Source organism: Helianthus annuus, chromosome 15 (assembly GCF_002127325.2).
Source record: "Helianthus annuus cultivar XRQ/B chromosome 15, HanXRQr2.0-SUNRISE, whole genome shotgun sequence".
Lineage (NCBI taxonomy): Eukaryota > Viridiplantae > Streptophyta > Magnoliopsida > Asterales > Asteraceae > Helianthus > Helianthus annuus.
Genome location: NC_035447.2, coordinates 167653611 through 167674951, shown reverse-complemented (window position 1 = coordinate 167674951; position 21341 = coordinate 167653611). Strand labels below are relative to the sequence as shown.

The window sequence follows — 21341 nt, the reverse complement described above, 5'->3', positions numbered from 1 at the left end:
TTGTTAAATTTGTATATTTACTTTTAGTGTCCAACCTATTATTATTTATATTAGTATTAAGCATTTTTTATTTTATAAATTGTTGTATACATCATTACGACATACTTACTCTTTGTCTATGATTTGATAAAAGTTTAATTCGAATGTGTCTATAGAGTTGCTTTTTGTTCTTTACCATGACGAGCTGAACCACCACCGTTTGAGAAACATCGATAATGGTGAAGTATTCGTTTTTATAGTTTTTATGATATATCTCAATAGAGTATTTCTTTGTACTATAAACTTAGCGAGTGCCGGTAATTTTTTTTCCAAATGTGTATATCTCTTTTCGATTGCTGTAGCAAGCAGGGGCGGGCCCACCCCCATGCCTAGGTGGGCGGGCGCACCCCCGGGAAAAAAAAGTTAGTGTTATTATCCGACTAAAATCCCGTCCGCACCCCTTGAAATTTTTCGTCCGCAAACCTTAAGCAAAAAATATTATGGGTTATATTAAAAAAAAATTAGTAAAGTCTATAAACTTATATACTACCTAAACCAAAACCAAACCCATTATATAAACTTATCAATAGCCCACTAATAATCTAGCCCATTAACCTACCTAAGTTAAAACTAAAACATTTAAAATAAGCCCAAAAACCCTTCAATTCCTCTCCCGACCTCCCTCTGTGCAACTGTCCGTGCTCTCTGCCTCCTGTCCTGCCAGCGATCTTCATCAGCCAACACAGTAACAACACTGCAGCAGCCGATATCAGCCGGAATCCAACATCAACGTGACCGAAATCCGTTCCAAACCAACCGGACACCGACAAACGGTAAGTTTTATGTTTTTTATATGATTTTTCTTGATATTATATGAGAAAAGGGGTAATAAAAAACTTAAATAGGTATGAAAAATCGTGTGTTTTGACGTTGCGTATGGTTGTTTAGATGATTTATAGGATGATTATGTTATTTAGATGATTCTTAGGGGTGATTACACAATTCTAGGGCTTGATTGCTTGAATAGTTGAAAATTAAAATTGAAACATTATGTTATGAAATGATGAACTAATGGTCATGGATCACTTTGTTTGTGATAGGAACCATGAGTAGAGATGTTATGGCGCAATTTCTCAAGAGGAAAGTGGTTGTACCACTTTTTTTGCCGAATTCTTCTAATTATAGACCAGGGTATGTTTTAGATAAATTTTTTTTGTTCTTTTATTTAATGATTAAGAGAAATAGAAGTAGGAAGGGTTTAAACTTTGATGTTTTTTTGTTTGTTAATGTGATAGGAAGGTAGAAACTATGATTTGATTTTTTGAAAATTGAAATTGACCCGATCCGACCCGCTATGAAACTTTGTTTGTTTGTGTTTACTTGTTTTACATGACCTGGCCCGATCCGACCCGCTATAAACCGAATTTTTTTTATATAGCTAGGGGTCTAAAATCTTTAAAAATTTCCGCACCCCCAGAAAAAAAATCTTGGGTCCGCCACCGGTAACAAGTGCTAAAATCATACCAGTATTGTAACCAAACAAACCATATTGATACTGACCGAAACCCGCAGCAGAGCGCGGAAAATACCACTAGTTTGTACTAGATGTTACAACACTTAACAATATTTGATGTGAATTTATGAATAGTAGTTAGTAGTTGTTATGTGAGATGCCAACAACAAACAATAACAACACACACAAAAAAAAAAAAAGTAAAATATGTGATCGTTTCATACAATGTTTCACACCTACCCTCTATAAATAAACAAAACAAAATAAGAATACGAAAACAGGCGGGTACACATCGAGTGTGTCACCCAAGTCAATCGATCATTCTTGACTCTTCTAACTTAATTACCTTTCGTACAACTCCCAAAGCTCTTCGTACAACTCGTCATGTCCACGACGACGGAGAACACAAACGGAACTTCGCCACAACCACCACCACCGCCACCGATGTCCACACCAACGCCGGTAGAGTTCACCGGAAAACCACAGCCGCTCATCCACACAGCACTCGCAATGATAGCTTGGCTCGGCTCGATTCATCTCAACGTGTTCATCGTTCTCGCTTCGTTTTTCCTTCTTCCGATTCACAAATTCTTCGTGTATAGTTTTCATGCAGATATTCGCTTACTGTTATCGGATTTGTTGTTTTGATATGTTTGTTTGCTAATTGTTGTGGTGTTTTGCAGTGTGATTGGAATGCTTGTGATCTTAATTGTGATTCCGATTAATGAGAGGAGTAGATGGGGAAGAGGTTTAGGCAGGTGAATAATAATACCTAATTTGAACTGAATTGTAGTATGAATATATAATTAATGTGCATTTAGATAGTGTGATTGTTACTGGATGGATTTTTTATATTTATCTCCTGTGACCTAAATTAGGATTGATTTAGGAGATATAGAACTTATTAATTGTACAATTGTAGCACTGCACAATTGAAGTTTGATCTGGCTTAATTATTTTCAGATACATATGCAAGCATGCTGTCGGTTTTTTTCCGGTTACGCTGTATGTGGAGGATTATAAAGCTTTTGTTCCTGATCAGGCCTATGGTAATTGAGTACATTGTGTTTTTTATTTTTTTTATTTTAAGTTTTGTTGATAGAATTTGAGTTTTAGCCTCTGCGCCTTGAGTGCGTGCCTTGCGCCTTTGACAATTATAATACATATAGGAGAATTTAGTGATGTACAGTCTGTATTACGTTAGTTTGGTTGAGAATTGACACGAATTGATTGGATATCGGAGATGAAATGGTTGGTAACTGACTGTGAACAGTAGTGATTCCAGACTGTAGACATATGTATGTGTGAGCAATCTGGAAAATTAGTTTATCCTATTAGTGGCAGTTCTTGACACACCTGAAACATGACACATACCATAGTTATTAAAGGCGCTAGGCGCACTCAAGGCGTGTAGGTCTCGCCTGAGGCCTAGGCGCAAGGCGCAAAAATGGCGAGGGCCTGAGAAAAAAGTGCACAATGAAAAAAAGTTTAAAATATTTTATGTATTAGAGAATTAATACTATTCTTCAAATAAAATAAACGAAAGCTATTATATGACATTTCATATCATCTGTTTGGTAGCAAAAGTTCTAAAATATTAGTGTAGAAAAGTAGTTTTCTGTTTTCCTTATATAAAAGCAGAAATCTGGCTAAAATCTTGCCGGAATTTAGAGAATTTGGCCGGAAACTCTCCGGAATCTAGGAATCTCGTCGAAATTTGTGCCTGAACCATCACCTAGAGAATTAAAGCGCAAATGCCTGAGTTAAAGCGCAATGGCCTCGCCTAGCTTGGAAAATGGGCCTAGGCGCAAGAGGCGATGGCTTTTAAAAACTATGACACATACATAATCGGGTTTTGGGTTGTCATATCTAACCTGTTTAGTAAATGAGTTGTGTTTGGGTTGGCATGTATAACCCATTTAATTGAACAGGTTGACCCATCAACGCATATAATTAAAGAGGTTGACCTGCCAACCTGTTAGCCCGTTTAGAACGTTTACAACACATCAACACGTTTAGATAAATGGGTTTAATGAGTCGTGTTCAGGTTGCACCATTTTATGTGTGCGCAGGTTTGGGTTGAACGATTCAACCTGGCGTGATTGACACCCCTAGTTTATCGTGTTTGAGACACAATGTGTATTACTTTTGTTTCTATAACTTGGATTGTAAGTTTGTAACACCTAAAGTTCTACATCTAACACCTGATCTTAAGGTGAAGTCGGGATAAACAGTACAGGCGTACAAGAGGACAAATGTTACTCTTGGAATAACAAACAGGACCAGTGGTCATGTTATTTATAAGGTGTCTGTAGGATAGTATATCAGATTTATGATATGAAGAACTGTCTCAAGCATTTTTGGGTATCTTTTAAAAGTGTTTGTAAGTTATAGTGATAATAACTAAGGGGTGAAAAAAGCAAGTGATAAAACATAGCAAAAAGGAAATGGTCCTTTTTTTTCTTTCTTCTTTTCTTTTTTTGGGGGATTGAGGGAGTAACAATAAGAGTAAGAGGCTGTTTGTTTACCTCTTAATGAGGCTCTTAATGGTTCAGACATCTTACTGGTTCAGCACTTAATGGTTCAGAGTGTTTGTTTCACGAGCAGATGTCTGAATGGTTCAGACATTTGCCTCTGAATGGTTAAGATTTATACAGAGTCTGAATAGTTAAGACCTCTAATCTGAATTGGCCAAACATTTGCCTTTGAACGGTTAAACATTATACAGGCACTTAATGGTTCAGACCTCTTACTGGTTCAGCACTTAATTGTTCAGACTTCTTACTGGTTCAGCACTTAACCATTCAGATGTTGCCAAACAGCCCCTAACTAATTTTGGGATTGAAGTTGTGTTGTTTTTATTTTTCCATTGACAATTTGACTTCTTTGCTTCTCCTATCTTCATTTGTTATGTTCATGAAAAATTCGACACCTCTAATACAAGAACAACTTTTTCTAACTAATACAAGCACCAAAAATAACTATGTCTTGTCAAGCAAAACAATATTGTTGCTTTAAGCCTTGGAAGTAGTAACTTAACTTCTCACTCTAAAACACTAATTAAATCATGATTAAATGTGATTCACACATTCATGTCACCGAACCTAAAAATTCTATATAAGTAAATTTCTTTTTTATAAAACCGGGGGGTCGAAAACGTATATACCTAAAAAATTCTATACGAAACATACATACATAACACTACTGAGTGAAAAGTTCGGGGGGTCCCCCCCCCCTGGCTCTTTGTTCATAACATGATACATATAGGTTATAACATATGCCATTCGCCGTGCAGTTTTTGGGTATGAGCCTCATTCGGTCTGGCCGATTGGAGTTGTCGCACTGGCAGATCTTACGGGATTCATGCCTCTTCCTAAAATAAAGGTCCTTGCCAGTACCGCGGTAAGACTTGCTACCCCTGATGTTGTACACATTCCTAATATCATTATTAATGAATATTGTTACTATAATTATTGTTACCGCTATTGCTCTTCCTATTATTATTGTGGCGGGTCAACCCGCCCCAGCATGTTTCGACCTGCACCAAAAACCTCTTAGCAACACAGCCGTTTTGCCGCATCTGATTCTAATGTTGCTCCACTTCCATCTCTTATATAATTAATATCTGCACAGGTGTTCTATACACCGTTTCTGAGGCATATATGGACATGGCTTGGACTAACGGCTGCAACCAGGAAAAACTTCTCCTCTCTCCTAAAAGCTGGTTATAGCTGCATAGTCATACCAGGTGGCGTTCAGGAGACGTTTTACATGGATCATGATTCTGAGGTACTTTCTATATTCGTTTTGTTATATGGCGGGTTAATTAACCTTGAGACGATCTAACACAATACTTTACTGTAGATCGCCTTTCTGAGAACAAGAAAAGGATTTGTACGCCTTGCAATGGAGACTAATTCCCCCTTGGTTCCAGTTTTTGGTTTCGGTCAGGTAAACTCTTGTATATTTTGATGCACTTGCTTTCATGCATTGGTTTTTTTTTTTTTTTTTTTTTTTTTTTTTTGACTACGAAATCTCTTGCATGCTGCAGTCCTATGTTTACAAGTGGTGGAAGCCACGCGGGAAATTGTTCCTGAAATTGTCTCGGGCTATAAGGTTCACTCCGGTTTTCTTCTGGGGTATACTCGGGTGCGTTCCCTTGATTCAATATTACTATTTTCGGGTGTGTAGTACTATGTCGCATCATTTAACTACGGAATGTGGTCTATGCTATTTTAGGTCTCCTATACCCTTCCGGCAACCAATGCATGTGGTGGTTGGTAGACCGATACATTTCAAGAAAAATACAACGCCCACCATGGAAGAGGTATTATAGTTAATAATTTGGCTTTAAAAAGAAACCCGTGTTTGGTTTTTGAAACTGATTATGAAAGCGTGTTGCAGGTTTCAGAAGTACACCGGCAGTTTGTGGATGCGGTTGAAGATCTATTCGAGAGGCATAAAGCGAGAGCCGGTTATCCTAATCTTCAGTTAAGAATTATGTGAACAAATGGCACACTATCGACAGCAGTACACGGATGTCCTTAAAAAGTATGAAACTTGGTTCGGTTTGTACAAACTTAGAAGATTTATCATATTCTGTCGATATTTAAGCATCGCTTCATCTTACATGGTTTACTTCTTCACTCACTAACTTTCAAAAAGTTTTTCAATTCAAACATTTAACATTTCGCATGGTCGTACGGATGCCATGTAAACTTGTACACAGATCTACAACAACTATACAAGCATATTTTTTCTTCACTTTTGACTTTGGTAGAAGAGTTATGTTTTTGTGACACCAACTTAGGAAGTGTAGTTTCTAAAACTATTTACAACCTTATTGGGGGTTGATCAACAAGTGACCGATGTGTAAATCACTTAGGCAAATAATCTAACTGCGCTTACCTTTACCGACTTTATAAGAGTTAGCGTGTAAAGACACATTTTTGCTTGATCGAGCTAACAGTTAGGCAATCTAACAATCTTTTGCGTACTTCGACCAACAATGGCCTTACGTCGACCATAAATGGGCAACGTACATGATACCCGAGCCTTGTCTAGTTAGCAGATTTCACTGGAATCATAATTTGGAAGAGTTCCACTAGAAATTCGTGTTTGGTTGGCACCAAATGGAATCGGATTCAATTCCATCTTTATGGCATTCTATCATACATTCCCTCTCTTTTTAATGGAATAGGATTGACCAAAGAGCATTCCATCTTTATGGCATTCTATCATACATTCCCTCTCTTTTTAATGGAATAGGATTGACCAAAGAGCCTTTGTGAGTTATGTAACATTAGTCTTTATGTATTTCCCAACATACAATATCATATAAATACTTAACTAATGTGTTTTTTAATTGGATTGCAATAGAATGAAAAATTAGTTATAGTTAGTTACACAACTTGGGGAAGGTTAACGTACAATAGCTCCTTAACGTGCGAAGCGTATACGAGTAATTTAAACCTTAATCGCGCATAGGGTAAACTCAAAATCACGCATTAACAAAAATTACATAAAAATCACGCATAACTACCTAATCACGCATGAACAAACACACATGTTCACGCATTACTAACCCTAAATCACGCATGACCAACCCTAATCACTCATGTTATATGCATAATTATGCACGCTATTTGTGTGATCAGAATGGCACGCGTCTCAATCTCTTGCTCGTGTATCTTCGCACGAAAGTACTATTGTATTCTACACTTTATCTACACAACTTAGCATAAAATATGTCCCTTTTCCCTTTTGATGGAAAAAAGGTAGTTGCAATCGCCATAAGAGTCCTCTATTGACTAATGCCAATTATATTTATGTTGTAAATGTTTTATTCAAGTTGCAAACACGTGTTTAGAAAGTCGGTGTAACGTCCGTCCCTGAGAATCCTCGAACCGAAAGTGCAGGACGAGTAGAAAAATAGGCTCCTAATATATAATTTTATTAAAAAAAATCTAAAGAAAGCCTAAAAATATAAAAAAAAATTACAAAAAAATATTTTTTTCATTTTGAAAAATTTGGCTCCCCGACCCTGGGCGGTTGCCCACCCTTCCCCTCCTCCGGGCCGGCCCTGTAAAGTAGGTGGTTAGAAATCTAGTTATGCATTTGAAATGTGTTAATTATGGCATTATATACACTTTTTCTATATACACCGTTTCAAAACTTTCTATATATGATGCCTAGTAGAAAGATCGATCAACTTGTCCAAATTTGTAAATCAAGTTAAATTATCTATTATTGGTCTTTGAATGTGACAAAATTAGAGAGTTAGATGAGCATGTTAAGCGATTATCACTGCTATAACTTTTGGGAACACTGTTTTTAGTTTTATAATTAAATATATATTATGATGAAATAACCTACAATTTTTAAAATTAATTAAATAGTTTATAAAGTAAAAATATGCTTATTTAATTATTCCCATTTTGGAACATATATATGGAAAGTACCGACACTAGCGAAAATATGCCGCCCGACCACAAAACCGGCTAGATTTCGAAAACCAAAGCTTCCATGTCTCTCTTGTGTATCCTTTACCGGCCATCCTCAATTTTCAGAAATTATAAAAGAAAAATTAATAATGTAGTGAGTTAAGTGTCATTTACGTTCTTTTGGTTTGTTTATTTTTGCCATTTCAGATCAAATTTTAAAATTGTACCATTTTCCTTCCTGACATTTTGAAAACGTGTTATTTCAGTCCAAAAAATAACCACAGTTAAAAAATTCAGTTAGCTTAGGGGTAGTTTCTAAGCAGTTGGTCACGGGTTCGATCCCGACCAGCTGCAATTTTGACTGTGGTTACCCCTAAGCTAACTGAATTTTTTCACTATGGTTATTAGCTGCAATTTTGACTGTGGTTACCCCTAAGCTAACTGAATTTTTTCACTATGGTTATTTTTTTGGACTGAAATGGTACGTTTCCAAAATGTTAGGAAAGAAAATAGTGCAATTTTAAAATTTGCCTGAAATAGTAAAAGTGACGTAAATGACACTTAACTCTAATGTAGTTTTTAATAGACCCCGAGATCTATGAATATAGTTTTTAAAATATTTGGTTTTGCTATTCAAAAATATTATCAAAGAGTTTTTTATTAATAGGTTTGTAGAAGTGTATTAAAATATACTTAACCATTATATGTTAATATGGAGCTAACTCACTTAACAGAGGTATATGTGTCTTAGAGAGGAGGTGTTAGGTGTCCATGACATTATAGTCTAGTGACATTTTGGGGGTGTGATAAGACTTAGAAACCATTAGATCCTGGGTTCGATTTCCACAATGGGGTTCTTCCCAGATTTATTTGGTTTCTCCTGAATTGGTGTATATACATTATTTATTGCCTAGTGGAGATGAATATGATCGGATGATTATGTTGGTGGCGCGATTATACTACAGTGGTTCGTTAGTGATCTAAATTTACCGTTAAAAAAAAGGAGATGTTAAATAAAGGCATAACTTAAATGATGTAAGGTAGGAAGTAGAGTAGGAAAACATTTGTTATTCAAAATCATTAATTCCGGATGCCCATTCATTGTCATAATCCTAGACCACAATTTCATATTTTCATTTTCTATAAGGTGAACTTATCTATCAACGAATCCATAACTTGTATGTATAGCAAATCCTAAATTTATTGTTTCATTGGTCTAAGTATATGCTTAAACATGTTATATATAACCAACAATTTTTCTCAAGTTTGATACAACAATTTCACTATACCTTCTAATATTAGTATCGATCAAATATAAATTATAGTTTAAAGAATATATATAGGGATGATAATGTGTTGAGTTGATGGGTTTAAATAATGAATCCAAACACCATACATGTATGTAATTATGTGAAAAGAAATCAACTATAATATGGACAAACTAAAAACCTTGTAAACCAAACACCACTCATATAACACACTTATTTAAACGAATTGATTGATTGTAAACGAATAACATGTTTGTAAATGTGTTGCAAGTTGATTAAACATGTCATTAAACAGGTTAATGGGCTACATTAAATCACTTAAACATGTTAATAAACAATTAACTTGTTGTCAACCTGCTTAAGTTAACAGGTTAACTCAGACATAACCAATGTTTTAAAAATCGGTTGAACCGGCCGGTTGAATCGGTTAAACCGGATGCCGGATGCTTGGTCGGCACGAATCATACCGGTAAACTAAGGAAACGGAAAAGAAGTTGTACCGCCGGTAAATTGGGAATTATACTTGTTTAAACCGGCATACCGATACCGGTTCATACCGTGCCAAATGTCAAAATTTTGAACTTTTAATTTTTAGATGCCTAAAAAGGTGACTATCTACCTTTTTAGTTAAAGTGTAAAACTTAGCACCCACAATTGACAATCCACATCAATCAAACTTCTTCCTTACTCAAAGATAGAAAATCATTGGATTTTTCAAATTAAGTTCTTCAATCGATCATCCAGGTTTACCTTCTTTTGACTTTTGTTCAATCATTCATGTTGTTAATTGTTATATTGTTTGCTAATTGCTATATAATGTGTATTTAATCATGAGCTTTTGGATAATTTTTTATTACGGATTAACTTTTGGAATATTTTTTAAGAAAAATTACAAGTTTTGTCCTTTATCTTTATACCACTTTTCAGGCGGTGTCCTTTTTAACGAATGTTGACAGGCGGTGTCCTTTACTAGGTATTTTGTTGCAAGTTTAGTCCTTTACACCCAACCCAGTTAAAAAACCCTGTTAATTGTTGACAGGCGGTATCCTTTACTAGGTATTTTGTTACAAGTTTAGTCGTTTACCTAGGTATTTTGTTGCAAGTTTAGTCCTTTACACCCAACAATTAACAGGGTTTTTTAACTGGGTTGGGTGTAAAGGACTAAACTTGCAACAAAATACCTAGTAAAGGACACCACCTGTCAACATTCGTTAAAAATGACAACGCCTGAAAAGTGGTATAAAGATAAAGGACAAAACTTGTAATTTTTCCTATTTTTTATTATGAAATGATATAGTTTTGGATTATTATTTTAGTTGAAATTATATTTTATGGATTTATAGAGTTAATTAGTCAACACGGTTGAACTGCCCTGTACAACCCGGTTCAACCGGTTAAACCATTTCTAAGTCTAACCCGGTATGATTAAAATACCGGTTTTTAAAACATTGGACATAACCATTTAATCATGGGCGAAGCTTTTAAGGGGTGGAGGGGGTGGCCGACCCACCGAACTGTTCGTATAGAAACTTTTGGGTATATACGTTTTCGACCCACGATTTTATAGAAATTTTTAGGTCCGGTGACTTCCGTCTCCGCGGTAAAAAATCTCAAGCTTTGCCACTGCATTTAATTAAAGTGTATAAACATTTTATCGTGAACACAATATATTAAATAGGTTATACATTACAACTCAAAACCTATTTATTTCGTGTAAGAATTCTATGACTTGTTTCAAATCTTATGGTCTATGACATGTTTCAAATTTTATGAGGAAATACGTGGCATCTTTTTTCCAATATTTAAATTACCAATTCCCATATTTATAAACCAAACTCCCAACCTAGAAAAAAAGTTAAAAAGATTGTGTTTTACGTTTACCTATAAGCCAAATGTAGAATAAAAAAGTAAAGATAAGTCGTATGTTGCATATAAAGGCAAACGCATGTCACACCTACCAACCTACCGCCACACGGCCTCACGTGGTAACCTTCATTTTGGTTCCATGCACCTTGTCTTGTAACAATCCGCCGTATTCGCATACACACACACACACAATTCTTTAATATGTACACTTATGTTTTGTTGTCTCTTATTTATTTATTTATATCTAATTCAGATTTATGACAGTGTCCACAGCTAGCCTTTTCTTTTGTGTCTCCTTTTTATTTTAATGGTAAATTTAGATTACTGGCAGATTCAGTGGCGGACTTTATGTATACCGAGCCGTAGCACGGGTTACGGCTCAACTTTTTATCTGCAGTGTAATTTTTTTTTCGGTTTTTATACCAAGGATACCTCTGAACAACTACGAGGACACCCCTAAAAAAAAGTCTGTAAGCCCAAATGAATTGAAAATAATAAGTCCAATTGCCCAATATGTTAGCCCAAAATAATAAAATAAGTCTGAAGTTTTAATGCACGGCAAGGATACCAAACGTCAATCATCTTTCTCAATTCTCATAAAGGACGATTTTTGTAATTTACTCTTTATTTATTATCGTTTTTTAATATTGTATGATTGCACGTAAAAAAAATTGGGATACCCCTGATTTAATGGGCTAGTTCCGCCACTGGACAGACCGTTAGAGTATCATCATGTCATCAGTGAAATCACTCAATCATATCCATCTTCACTAGCAGTGGCGGACCTAAGATTTCAATGGGGTCCATTTTTTTCGGTGTTCAAAATTTTTATAACAAATCGTTAAAATTCGTGAGTTGTCCAACATTCTGCCCGTTAGACATGCTTACGGACCGTAAGGCTATGGTCTTACGGTCCGTAAGACCTCAAACGTGTCAATTTTAGTTCCTACAGTTGGGTTGTGTGTCATTTTATGCTATAATTACATAATTAGGTATGATTTAGGCATCTTAAGGTGTATACAAGCATGTGTAATGTATGAATATATTTGAATATAATTCCGAGATCGGTGTATGACTCGGTTTCCAAATATAAAAGTGTATTTTGTAATTGATTATGTATTGTGTATGTATGAATAAACACGTATGATAAAAATGTGATTTTCATTATGATCAAAGTCTAGAAGTTACAAGGATTGAAATGAAATACGAATACAAGCTTTCTAAAAATAGAACACATTGGATTTTTAAAGGTGAAAGAGAGAATGTGAGTGATTTCATATCTCTACATTTTTAGAGGGTACCAATAGAAAGTCAACAGAAAGTCCCATGTTGGTTTGAGAAATTTCTTTCATAATTATACAATTGTTTTGGTGACTGAAGTAAGGGACACCCAAGTGGGGCTAGCTCAGTTGGTAGAGGCTCTTGTCTCTTAGTGGGTGGTCTTGGGTTCAATCCCAAGCAAGGGTGAGTTATTTGTAAATATAGTAGATTGGGAGAGTAACGTTAGCCATTCAAAAAAAAAAAAAAAAAAAAGTAAGGGACACCCCTCCATTACAAGTATTCTCCACCGATAGATTTAAAATCCTTAAGTGTAAGCGGGGATGTGAGCTCAAACCATGAAATTTGGTTTTTGAGATAAGGATTAGGATCAAATACAAAGGATCCTAATTGTAAGAAGTGTAAGAAGGATTTATAGAGTGACAAGTGTCCAATAACCTAAAAAAACCCACCTACACAAAAAAAAAACCCACTATAAAAAAAAAAAAAAAAAAAACCTTAAACATCCACCACCACCAAAAACCTAAACCCCCCCCCTCCCCCCCCCCCCCCGCCCATCACCCACCCTAAAAAAAAAAATTTTTTGCCGATGGGGTGGGGGTTTAGGTTTTTGGGTGGGGGTGGGTGTTTAGTTTTTTTTTAGATTTTTTTGGGGGGGGGGGGGGTTAGGTTTTTTGGGGGTTTTTTGGTGAGGTATAGTTTTTTTTTTTTTGTTTTTTTTTTTTTTTGCCGGGGGGGGGGGGGGGGTTAGGTTTTTGGGTGGTGGTGGGGTGGGTGTGGGTGTTTAGGTTTTTGGTGGTGATGTAGTGGGTTTAGTTTTAGGTTATTGGACACTTGTCACTCTATAAATCCTTCTTACACTTGTTACAATTAGAAGCCTTTGTAGAATAACTTGACCCTTTGAGATAAACTATGGCACTTTAGTGTATGCATGGATCATTCTTATAAATGCACTAGCTTGATAATAATAAAATACAAACATATATTGGAAATGTTACTTTTACAAATGATAATACGTTCACAATGTCCTCTCAATGTCATACGCTTAAAGCCATACAAAAATAACAAAGAGATCAGCGCTTAAAGCGTAGGATACGCAATCAAAGAGCTTAAGGAAAACTTCACAAAAGAATATAGTAGCCCCACAATTGATATGTGGGTGGGTTGTGAATCCACATGCACGTATGTATACATACTAATGAACATGTGCATGTCACGTGATAAAATCTTGTTCGGAAAAATTTGACAAGACATATGTGACATGAGAGGAGAAAGAAGAGCGGTTAGATAGAGAGAAACAACGTACTTAAAACATCTTTAACGAAGGAATCACATTATTCATATATTATCTTGCATTGCACATGTACAATGTAAACTTTAATCAACTATGCATCCACACATGTACAAGTAAAATTTTAATGGATTACTGATAGTAAAATACATGAATAGTAGGTTGATTAACAAAACTGAAAACGACATTACATTACACATCAATTTTCATCACATATATGACATAATTCCAAAATTTAAAACTTAATATGATAACATCATTATTCATTAACTATACATCAATTTTATTACTTGAATTGTTAATTCCTAGCATTATCATACACTCATACCCGTATCAACCACATTTCCTATAACATTTTTTCTGATTCGCTTGCCGATTTACAATGCTATAACCTTCTTCATCATCGCTATTAATCATTCAACTTCGTTGAGAATGGGTTACTTGCTTAACTTATTTTGCATTGATTGTTTGTGACGTTTCATTGCGACAAAACAAGCTCTGTGAACCGAATTTTTATGAATATATATTTTCTCTAGTTATAAAAACATGGTGCTAGTACATATAATACTTTTATGCTAAAAACAGTGAGGAGAAAGTGTTGATATGTAAATAACAAAGTGCTGATAAGTAACAACACATGTGTAGTTATATATTAACATTTTACATCTCACAGTTTTTAGGTAAAAAGTATTGTGTATTTAATCTATGAAAATATAAATATATACAGATGGTGTATATATATACGCACACGTGTGTGTATCTACACGAAAAAAGGGAACAAATTGTTGTTTACCTGTTTCTTAATATAATGTTTGTCGAGTGATTAGAAATGGTACACGTACTGATATCTTCAAGAGATACTTTTAGGGTCTACATATTTACACACCTTATTGCCTATTTGGACACCCTTTAAGACGCCTCGTATAGACCTATACGAGGCGTATAGCCTTTTTCAATTTCCAAGAGAATCTCTGATTATGTCATATTTTGTCTTATTTGCCTCGTATACGCCTCGTATAGGCCTATACTGGGCGTCTAGGGGAAAAAAGACCATTTAGCCCCCGATTTAGGCCTATACTGGGGGTAAATTGGTCTTTTTTGCCTCTCTTATATGCCTAGTATAGGCCTATACTAGGCGTATATAAGGGTTTTTTTTTTTTTTTTAACAAACATTTTAACAATATTAATCGTTTTAGCAAAACTTTTATACAAAAACAAGTTTTTTTATTTTAAATAATTAATATTAGGACCCCTCGTTGGTTTTTTTTTTTTAGTTGAAAAATGGATGTTTTGGTAGGGTAATTTGATTGTTTTTGGAGGGTGATGTTTTTTGAGTAAAAAAATGGGTGTTTTGGTGGGGTAATTTGAGTTGTTTTTTTTTTAAAAAAGTTTTATTGTTTTTGTATAAAAGTTTGCTAAAACGATTAATATTGTATAAAATGTTTGTTAAAAAAAAAAAAAAAAAAAACCCTTCAAGACGCCCAGTATAGGGCTATACTGGGGCTATACGAAGGGTCCAAAAGACCATTAAACCCCTGAATTGCCCCCAGTATAGGCCTAATTCAGGGCTATAATGGTCTTTTGGACCCCTCGTATACGCCCAGTATAGCCCTATACTGGACGTCTATTATTATTTTTTTTTTGTTTTCTTTTTTTAGTATTTAAAAAGAAAAAACAAAAAAAAATAAAAATAGACGCCCAGTATAGGGCTATACTGGGGCTATACGAAGGGTCCAAAAGACCATTAAACCCCTGAATTGCCCCCAGTATAGGCCTAATTCAGGGGTATAATGGTCTTTTGGTCCACATAGACGCCCAGTATAGCCCTATACTGGGCGTCTTGAAGGGTTTTTTTTTTGTTTTTTCTTTTTAAATATCAATAACACTAATATTAACTATAAAAAACTCATATTAATTATAATAACACTAATATTAATTATAAAAAAACTCATATTAATTATAAAAAACTCATATTAATTATAATAACACTCATATTAATTATAATAACACTAATAATAATTATAAAAAACTCATATTAATTATAATAACACTAATATTAATTATAAAAAAACTCATATTAATATCAATAACACTAATATTAATTATAAAAAACTCATATTAATTATAATAACACTAATATTAATTATACGATGCCTAGACGAGACTTATACTATACTATACAATACGATACAACACGATAGGCTTATACAAGACCTATACGAGACTTATACTACACTATACTTTACGATACGATGCGATACAACACGATACTATAGGATACGATCCCACATCCATAGGCCCATACAATGCCTATACGAGATTTATACTACACTATACGATACGATACGATATGATACGATACAATACAATACGATACTAGACTATTGGATAAGATACAACACTCGTATAGGACTATAGGTGTGGTTTAGGTCCCGTTTAGGCCTATAGGCTTATACAAGACCTATAGGGGCCATATACTAGACTTATACTATACACTATACGATACGATACAACGCCCGTATACGTCGATAGGCCTATACAAGACCTATAAGGGACCTATACTACACTATATGATACGATAGTATCGTATAGTATGGTATCGTATTGTATCGTATAGTGTATAGTATAAGTCTCGTATAGGTCCCATATAGGTCTATACGAGAGCTATACGAGACTTATACTATACTATACGATACGATACAACACGATAGGCTTATACAAGACCTATACGAGACTTATACTACACTATACTATACTATACTATACTATACCATACGATATGATATGATATGATACGATACAATACAATACGATATTAGACTATTGGATAAGATACAACACTCGTATAGGACTATAGGTGTGGTTTAGGTCCCGTTTAGGCCTATAGGCTTATACAAGACCTATATGGGACCTATACTAGACTTATACTATACACCATTTTTTTACTCAAAAAACATCACCCTCAAAAAACAATCAAATTACCCTACCAAAACATCTATTTTTCAACTAAAAAAAACCAACGAGGGGTCCTACTATTAATTATTTAAAATAAAAAAAACTTGTTTTTGTATAAAAGTTTGCTAAAACGATTAATATTGTATAAAATGTTTGTTAAAAAAAAAAAAAAAAAAAAAAAAAAAAAAAAAAAAAAACCCTTCAAGACGCCCAGTATAGGCCTATACGAGGCATATAAGGGGCAAAGGGTCACATATGAGGCCTATACGAAGGGTCCTATACGCCCAGTATAGGCCTATACGAGGCGTCTTGAAGGGGTCAAACCAGAAGTGACATGAGTCAGGCACTGATTTTGATGTAACCATATACGCCTCGTATAGGCCTATACGAGGCCTATACGAGGCAAAAGGTGTCTAAATAGGCAGATAAGGTGTCCAAATAGATTGACCCTACTTTTAATTAATTTAATATATAATTCAAACATAAGTATGCTCAGAGGATGTTTCATATTCACATCCCTTTTCCCAAAGCAAATTGGGAATAAATCTCCTTTAAATAAAGTTGAAGATATCCTGAATACATTTAATTAACTTAATTTTCATGGTTACTTTTTAGTTATGTCTAGTTCTAAATTATTTACTGTTATTGTATATAACATTTTACATAAATCATACGAGTCATGGATAACGACCTCTTAAATAGAGTATACTCTCTTGTCAGTTTTTAATTTATTTTTTTAGTTAAACGTAACTATTCTATTTTTATACAGACAGAGACGTCTCTGAGAATTCACGTACTCTGTTCGAGCTTGAAAAATGTGTCCTTCCGTAATGTTCTATTATTATTTAAAAAAATTCAAATTAGTATTGAGCTAATAAACCTAATGCAAGTGGATTAAATTCCAAACCACAAAAAATGATTTGTAAATGGGCCTATATTGGAATTGGTATGTTTTTATTATTTAAAAAAAAATAACATATATATATATATATATATATTGAATTTTTTAAATCGCGTGCCCCTCGAAATTACGGGTCTTATGCAGAGGTCCTCCCTGCACACCATCTAAGCCGCTCCTGTATACAGAGGGTGTAAACGAGACAAGTTATGTATAAGCTTGATATTGGCTTATTTTGAGTTCTGATTCTAAATCCAAGGTTTGGTTTGGTAGTAGGTTTTTAAGTTTGAGTTTGACTCTTTTATTAAGTATGATTATTTTATTATTTTGTTTTTATACTCTTTAATAGTTTTATTTTACATATTTATAATTATAACTTTTATATATACATAACCTATTATTTAGTTATTTTAGTCATAATTATATAAAGTCAAAATTATTATGTAAATATATATTTGATAATTCAAATACCAACTACATATAACATGCTCGTTTAGCTCACGATTATAGTCAAGCTCGAAAGTTTGGACTCAGACTTGTTTAATAATTGAGCTCCATGTTCGAGCCTTTAATCTCAGTTTAGTTTGAGCTTTTAACTAGCCGATTTCAAGTAGCTCGTGAATGACTCGGCTCATTTGCCCCGTTAAATTTTTCGTAAGAAGGAAGCGATTGTAGTATTTGAATAAATATCCTCCTAAAACAAGTTTTCATTTGGTTGTAAATAATAAATTCGTGAGCCGATGAAAACCTATCAAAGTTATTTTTTAAGTGTAAAATCTACAGATAATCTATTTATACGACAAAAGTACGATTCAGATCTATGGAAAAGATGACCTTGATTTTTTAAATGTTGATAGAATATTCACAATTTGTGTTTTTATAATAAAAGCAAATCTAATATCACCAGAAAAAGATTCATTTATTTATTTATTAAATGTTTTCATATATATATGCATTCGAACAAAAATAATTTATCTACAACTTATTTATATAATTCATAACACTATTAATCAACTATTTTTAATATTTTTTCCCACAAAGATCAATAACATATAAGAAAAGTTCTTGGTTGAAAGTGGTTTATGTATAATCCGTTCTTATTATATATAGATATATAAAATATATTATATATAGGTGATGGATATAATGGAAAGCCTTTTGAGTTAATGAAACTCGTTAAACCCTATCAAACAAACAAATTGTGTTTTTATTTATTTGATCATCATCATCATACTCAGTAAATTCTACCAATGGTAAAGCTAAGGTAGGGTCTGAGAGAGTAAGATGTAGACAACCTTACTTTTACCTCATAGGAATAGAGAAACTGCTTTCAGTGAGACCCCCAGCTCGATAGCGGTTTTGCATCAAGCCTTGGACATAAGGCACATAACACTCAGCAATTGGGACAAAAGCCGATTAGCGCATGTACCCCCTTGTCTTTCGGCTATCAACGCCACCACATGATGCATGATTAACCGTCCTTCGCTTTTTAACGTTATTTTCACGAAATTAGTAAAATAACGTTAAAACTAGTACACTTTCACTTTTGCCCCCTGAGTGCCCACACATATAGACATTATATGAGCATACCGCAAATGGGGCGTTTCATGTAAGAAAATGCAAAAGAATTTTTTTTTATTTGTTTATTACACTAGAGTTTAGTACGTTTCGTAAACTCAAGTGGGTTTTCATTTTATATTTGCTCGTATTATACATATGCTATATATAGATCTACATAGATGTGTGTGTTGTGTGTGTACATGTGTATATATATATGTATATATACAAGAGAGACGAAACAAAACTCACCGTCCCAAAGTTGATAATAAAGAAATATTAACATTTTCTATATTCAATCCCACCTCTCAAGAACAATGGCCATTGAAAATTATTTTCATACTTAAAACTACAAGTGTCACCTCTTACTTTAAAAAAATGACAACTTTCACCCCTGTGTTCTATCTCTATATAAACTACAACAGTCAACACCTTATTAGTACCATCAACCTCAAAGAAAATTGAAATGAAGCATATGAGTTACACCACCATCCGCACGAGAGGTTTTCGGGTCAACTCGAAAAGATTTTACGTTCAAAGATTGCGCGCAAAGTTGTTGAATTTCTTTCGGATTGTTGCAAGATCTTGGAAGTCATGTTGTGGTTCACATTCCAAAAGTGAATCAAGAAGAAGAAGAAGTAATAAGGTAAGGGATTGGAGTAGCCCGACAAGGAAAGCGAAAGTCGACGTAAGATCGTTTGGAAGATCAAACTCATTTTACGCTGAAGCGATCGCTGATTGTTTAGAGTTTATAAGAAATTCTTTGGATGAGAAGTAGTTGTTTTTGTTTTTGGTAATTATGTGACATATTCAACCTTTGATTAACATTGGATTTGGATAGATAGATGGTGTTGGAAATGTATAGGAAATGAAATGATTTACCATGTTTTATTGCCTCTACCTTGTTGATTATTTGAATGAATGTATCTTTTATTGTATATTAGTAATTAGGCTATTCGGTGTGGAGGAGGGTAGTCTTCAAAGGATGCTCCGCCACATAGGCGTCCACGTAAGCGGCTGTGAGGATAGGTATGTAGGGGATGGACCTAGGGTGGGCAGAATGGGCCTAAATATATATATGTATGTATGTATATGTGTGTGGGGGGGGGGGGTCGAGACCGGCAGCTTGGCGCCGGAGGACGACGGGCAGGGGACGATCCCCGTCTATTCTTAGTTGAAGCCAAAATATGTTATTGGTTGAGTAGAAAATGAAAATCAGTTTTACAAGTGTGTATGGTTTTTCTAAGGTGTTTTTTTTTATTATTTATAAATTTGTATGTTAAATAGCTTGATGATTTTGTTAATGTATGTAGTCCAATTAAATGCCCAAGGGTTAAGGTTTAGTTTGTACTTTGTACTTCATCTCCCAAATATTCTCTTCTACATTCTTGTTTTCTGGCAGAGGAAAAAGAAAACCTTTGTATCTCTCATCACGTGGGATCAAAGCCTAAATTTTTAGTGATGAAGTTAATCTTGAAATAAGTGGATAAACAACAACCACCATAGGTTTAAGAAGATGAGATAATTTAAAGTTAAAAAGAGTTTAAAGATAAAAGACTGAGTTTAAGATTGTAGATATATGTAACAAGGTCGTCTTTAACAGCCACCTAAAATATAAATTTAATATAAAAAATCAATAATACAACGATAATGGTGAAAGAAGTAAACATAACAAAAGTATTGTCGCAAAATGATCTAATACAAATAGTTGAAAGATTCGTAAGACTGAGTTCATGGTTCGCCCTCCTTAATCACCATTTGTCATGTTTAAGATTGACTTCACCCTCTTTAATCGCCGTTTAAAATTGGCTTCTTGGTCGTCGTAGGTTTCAAGACTGTCAGACTATAGATATAAACAACAAGGTCGTCCCTAACAGCCACCTAAAATATATAAATAGGTGAAAGAATATAATATAAAAAATCAATAATACAACGACAATGGTGAAAGAAGTAAACAAAACAAAAGCATTGTCCCAAAATGATCTAATACAAATAGGTGAAAGAATCGTAAAACCGAGTTCATGATTCACCCTCCTTAATCACCATTTGTCATGTTTAAGACTGACTTCACCCTCTTTAATCGCCATTTAAAATTCGCTTTTGGTCGTCGTAGGTTTCAAGACTGTCAAACTGTAGATATAAGCAACAAGGTCGTCCCTAACAGCCACCTAAAATATATAAATTTAATATAAAAAAAATAATACAACGATAATGGTGAAAGAAGTAAACATAATAAAAGTATTGTCGCAAAATGATCTAATACAAATAGTTGAAAGAATCGTAAGACCGAGTT

At 34.2% G+C, this 21341-nt stretch overlaps 1 protein-coding gene across 1 annotated transcript; it reads left to right on the top strand.

The window, feature by feature from the left end:
* The first annotated feature begins 1749 nt into the window (after positions 1 to 1749).
* Positions 1750 to 6256, top strand: LOC110912448 (diacylglycerol O-acyltransferase 2D). The gene is made up of 9 exons (XM_022157157.2): positions 1750 to 2088; positions 2176 to 2250; positions 2456 to 2541; positions 4788 to 4894; positions 5126 to 5281; positions 5357 to 5443; positions 5544 to 5641; positions 5732 to 5819; positions 5897 to 6256. The coding sequence occupies exons 1-9, from the start codon at positions 1877 to 1879 to the stop codon at positions 5996 to 5998; spliced, it is 1011 nt and encodes a 336-aa protein (XP_022012849.1). The 5' UTR covers positions 1750 to 1876; the 3' UTR covers positions 5999 to 6256.
* Positions 6257 to 21341: the final 15085 nt, after the last annotated feature.

Excerpts from the sequence above, each read along its gene's own strand:
- LOC110912448 (XM_022157157.2), top strand. The coding sequence starts at position 1,877 with ATGTCCACGACGACGGAGAACACAAACGGAACTTCGCCACAACCACCA. Across the intron at positions 2,542-4,787 it reads TGTTCCTGATCAGGCCTATG|TTTTTGGGTATGAGCCTCAT; the intron begins GTAATTGAGTAC and ends TTCGCCGTGCAG. Across the intron at positions 5,282-5,356 it reads ACATGGATCATGATTCTGAG|ATCGCCTTTCTGAGAACAAG; the intron begins GTACTTTCTATA and ends ACTTTACTGTAG.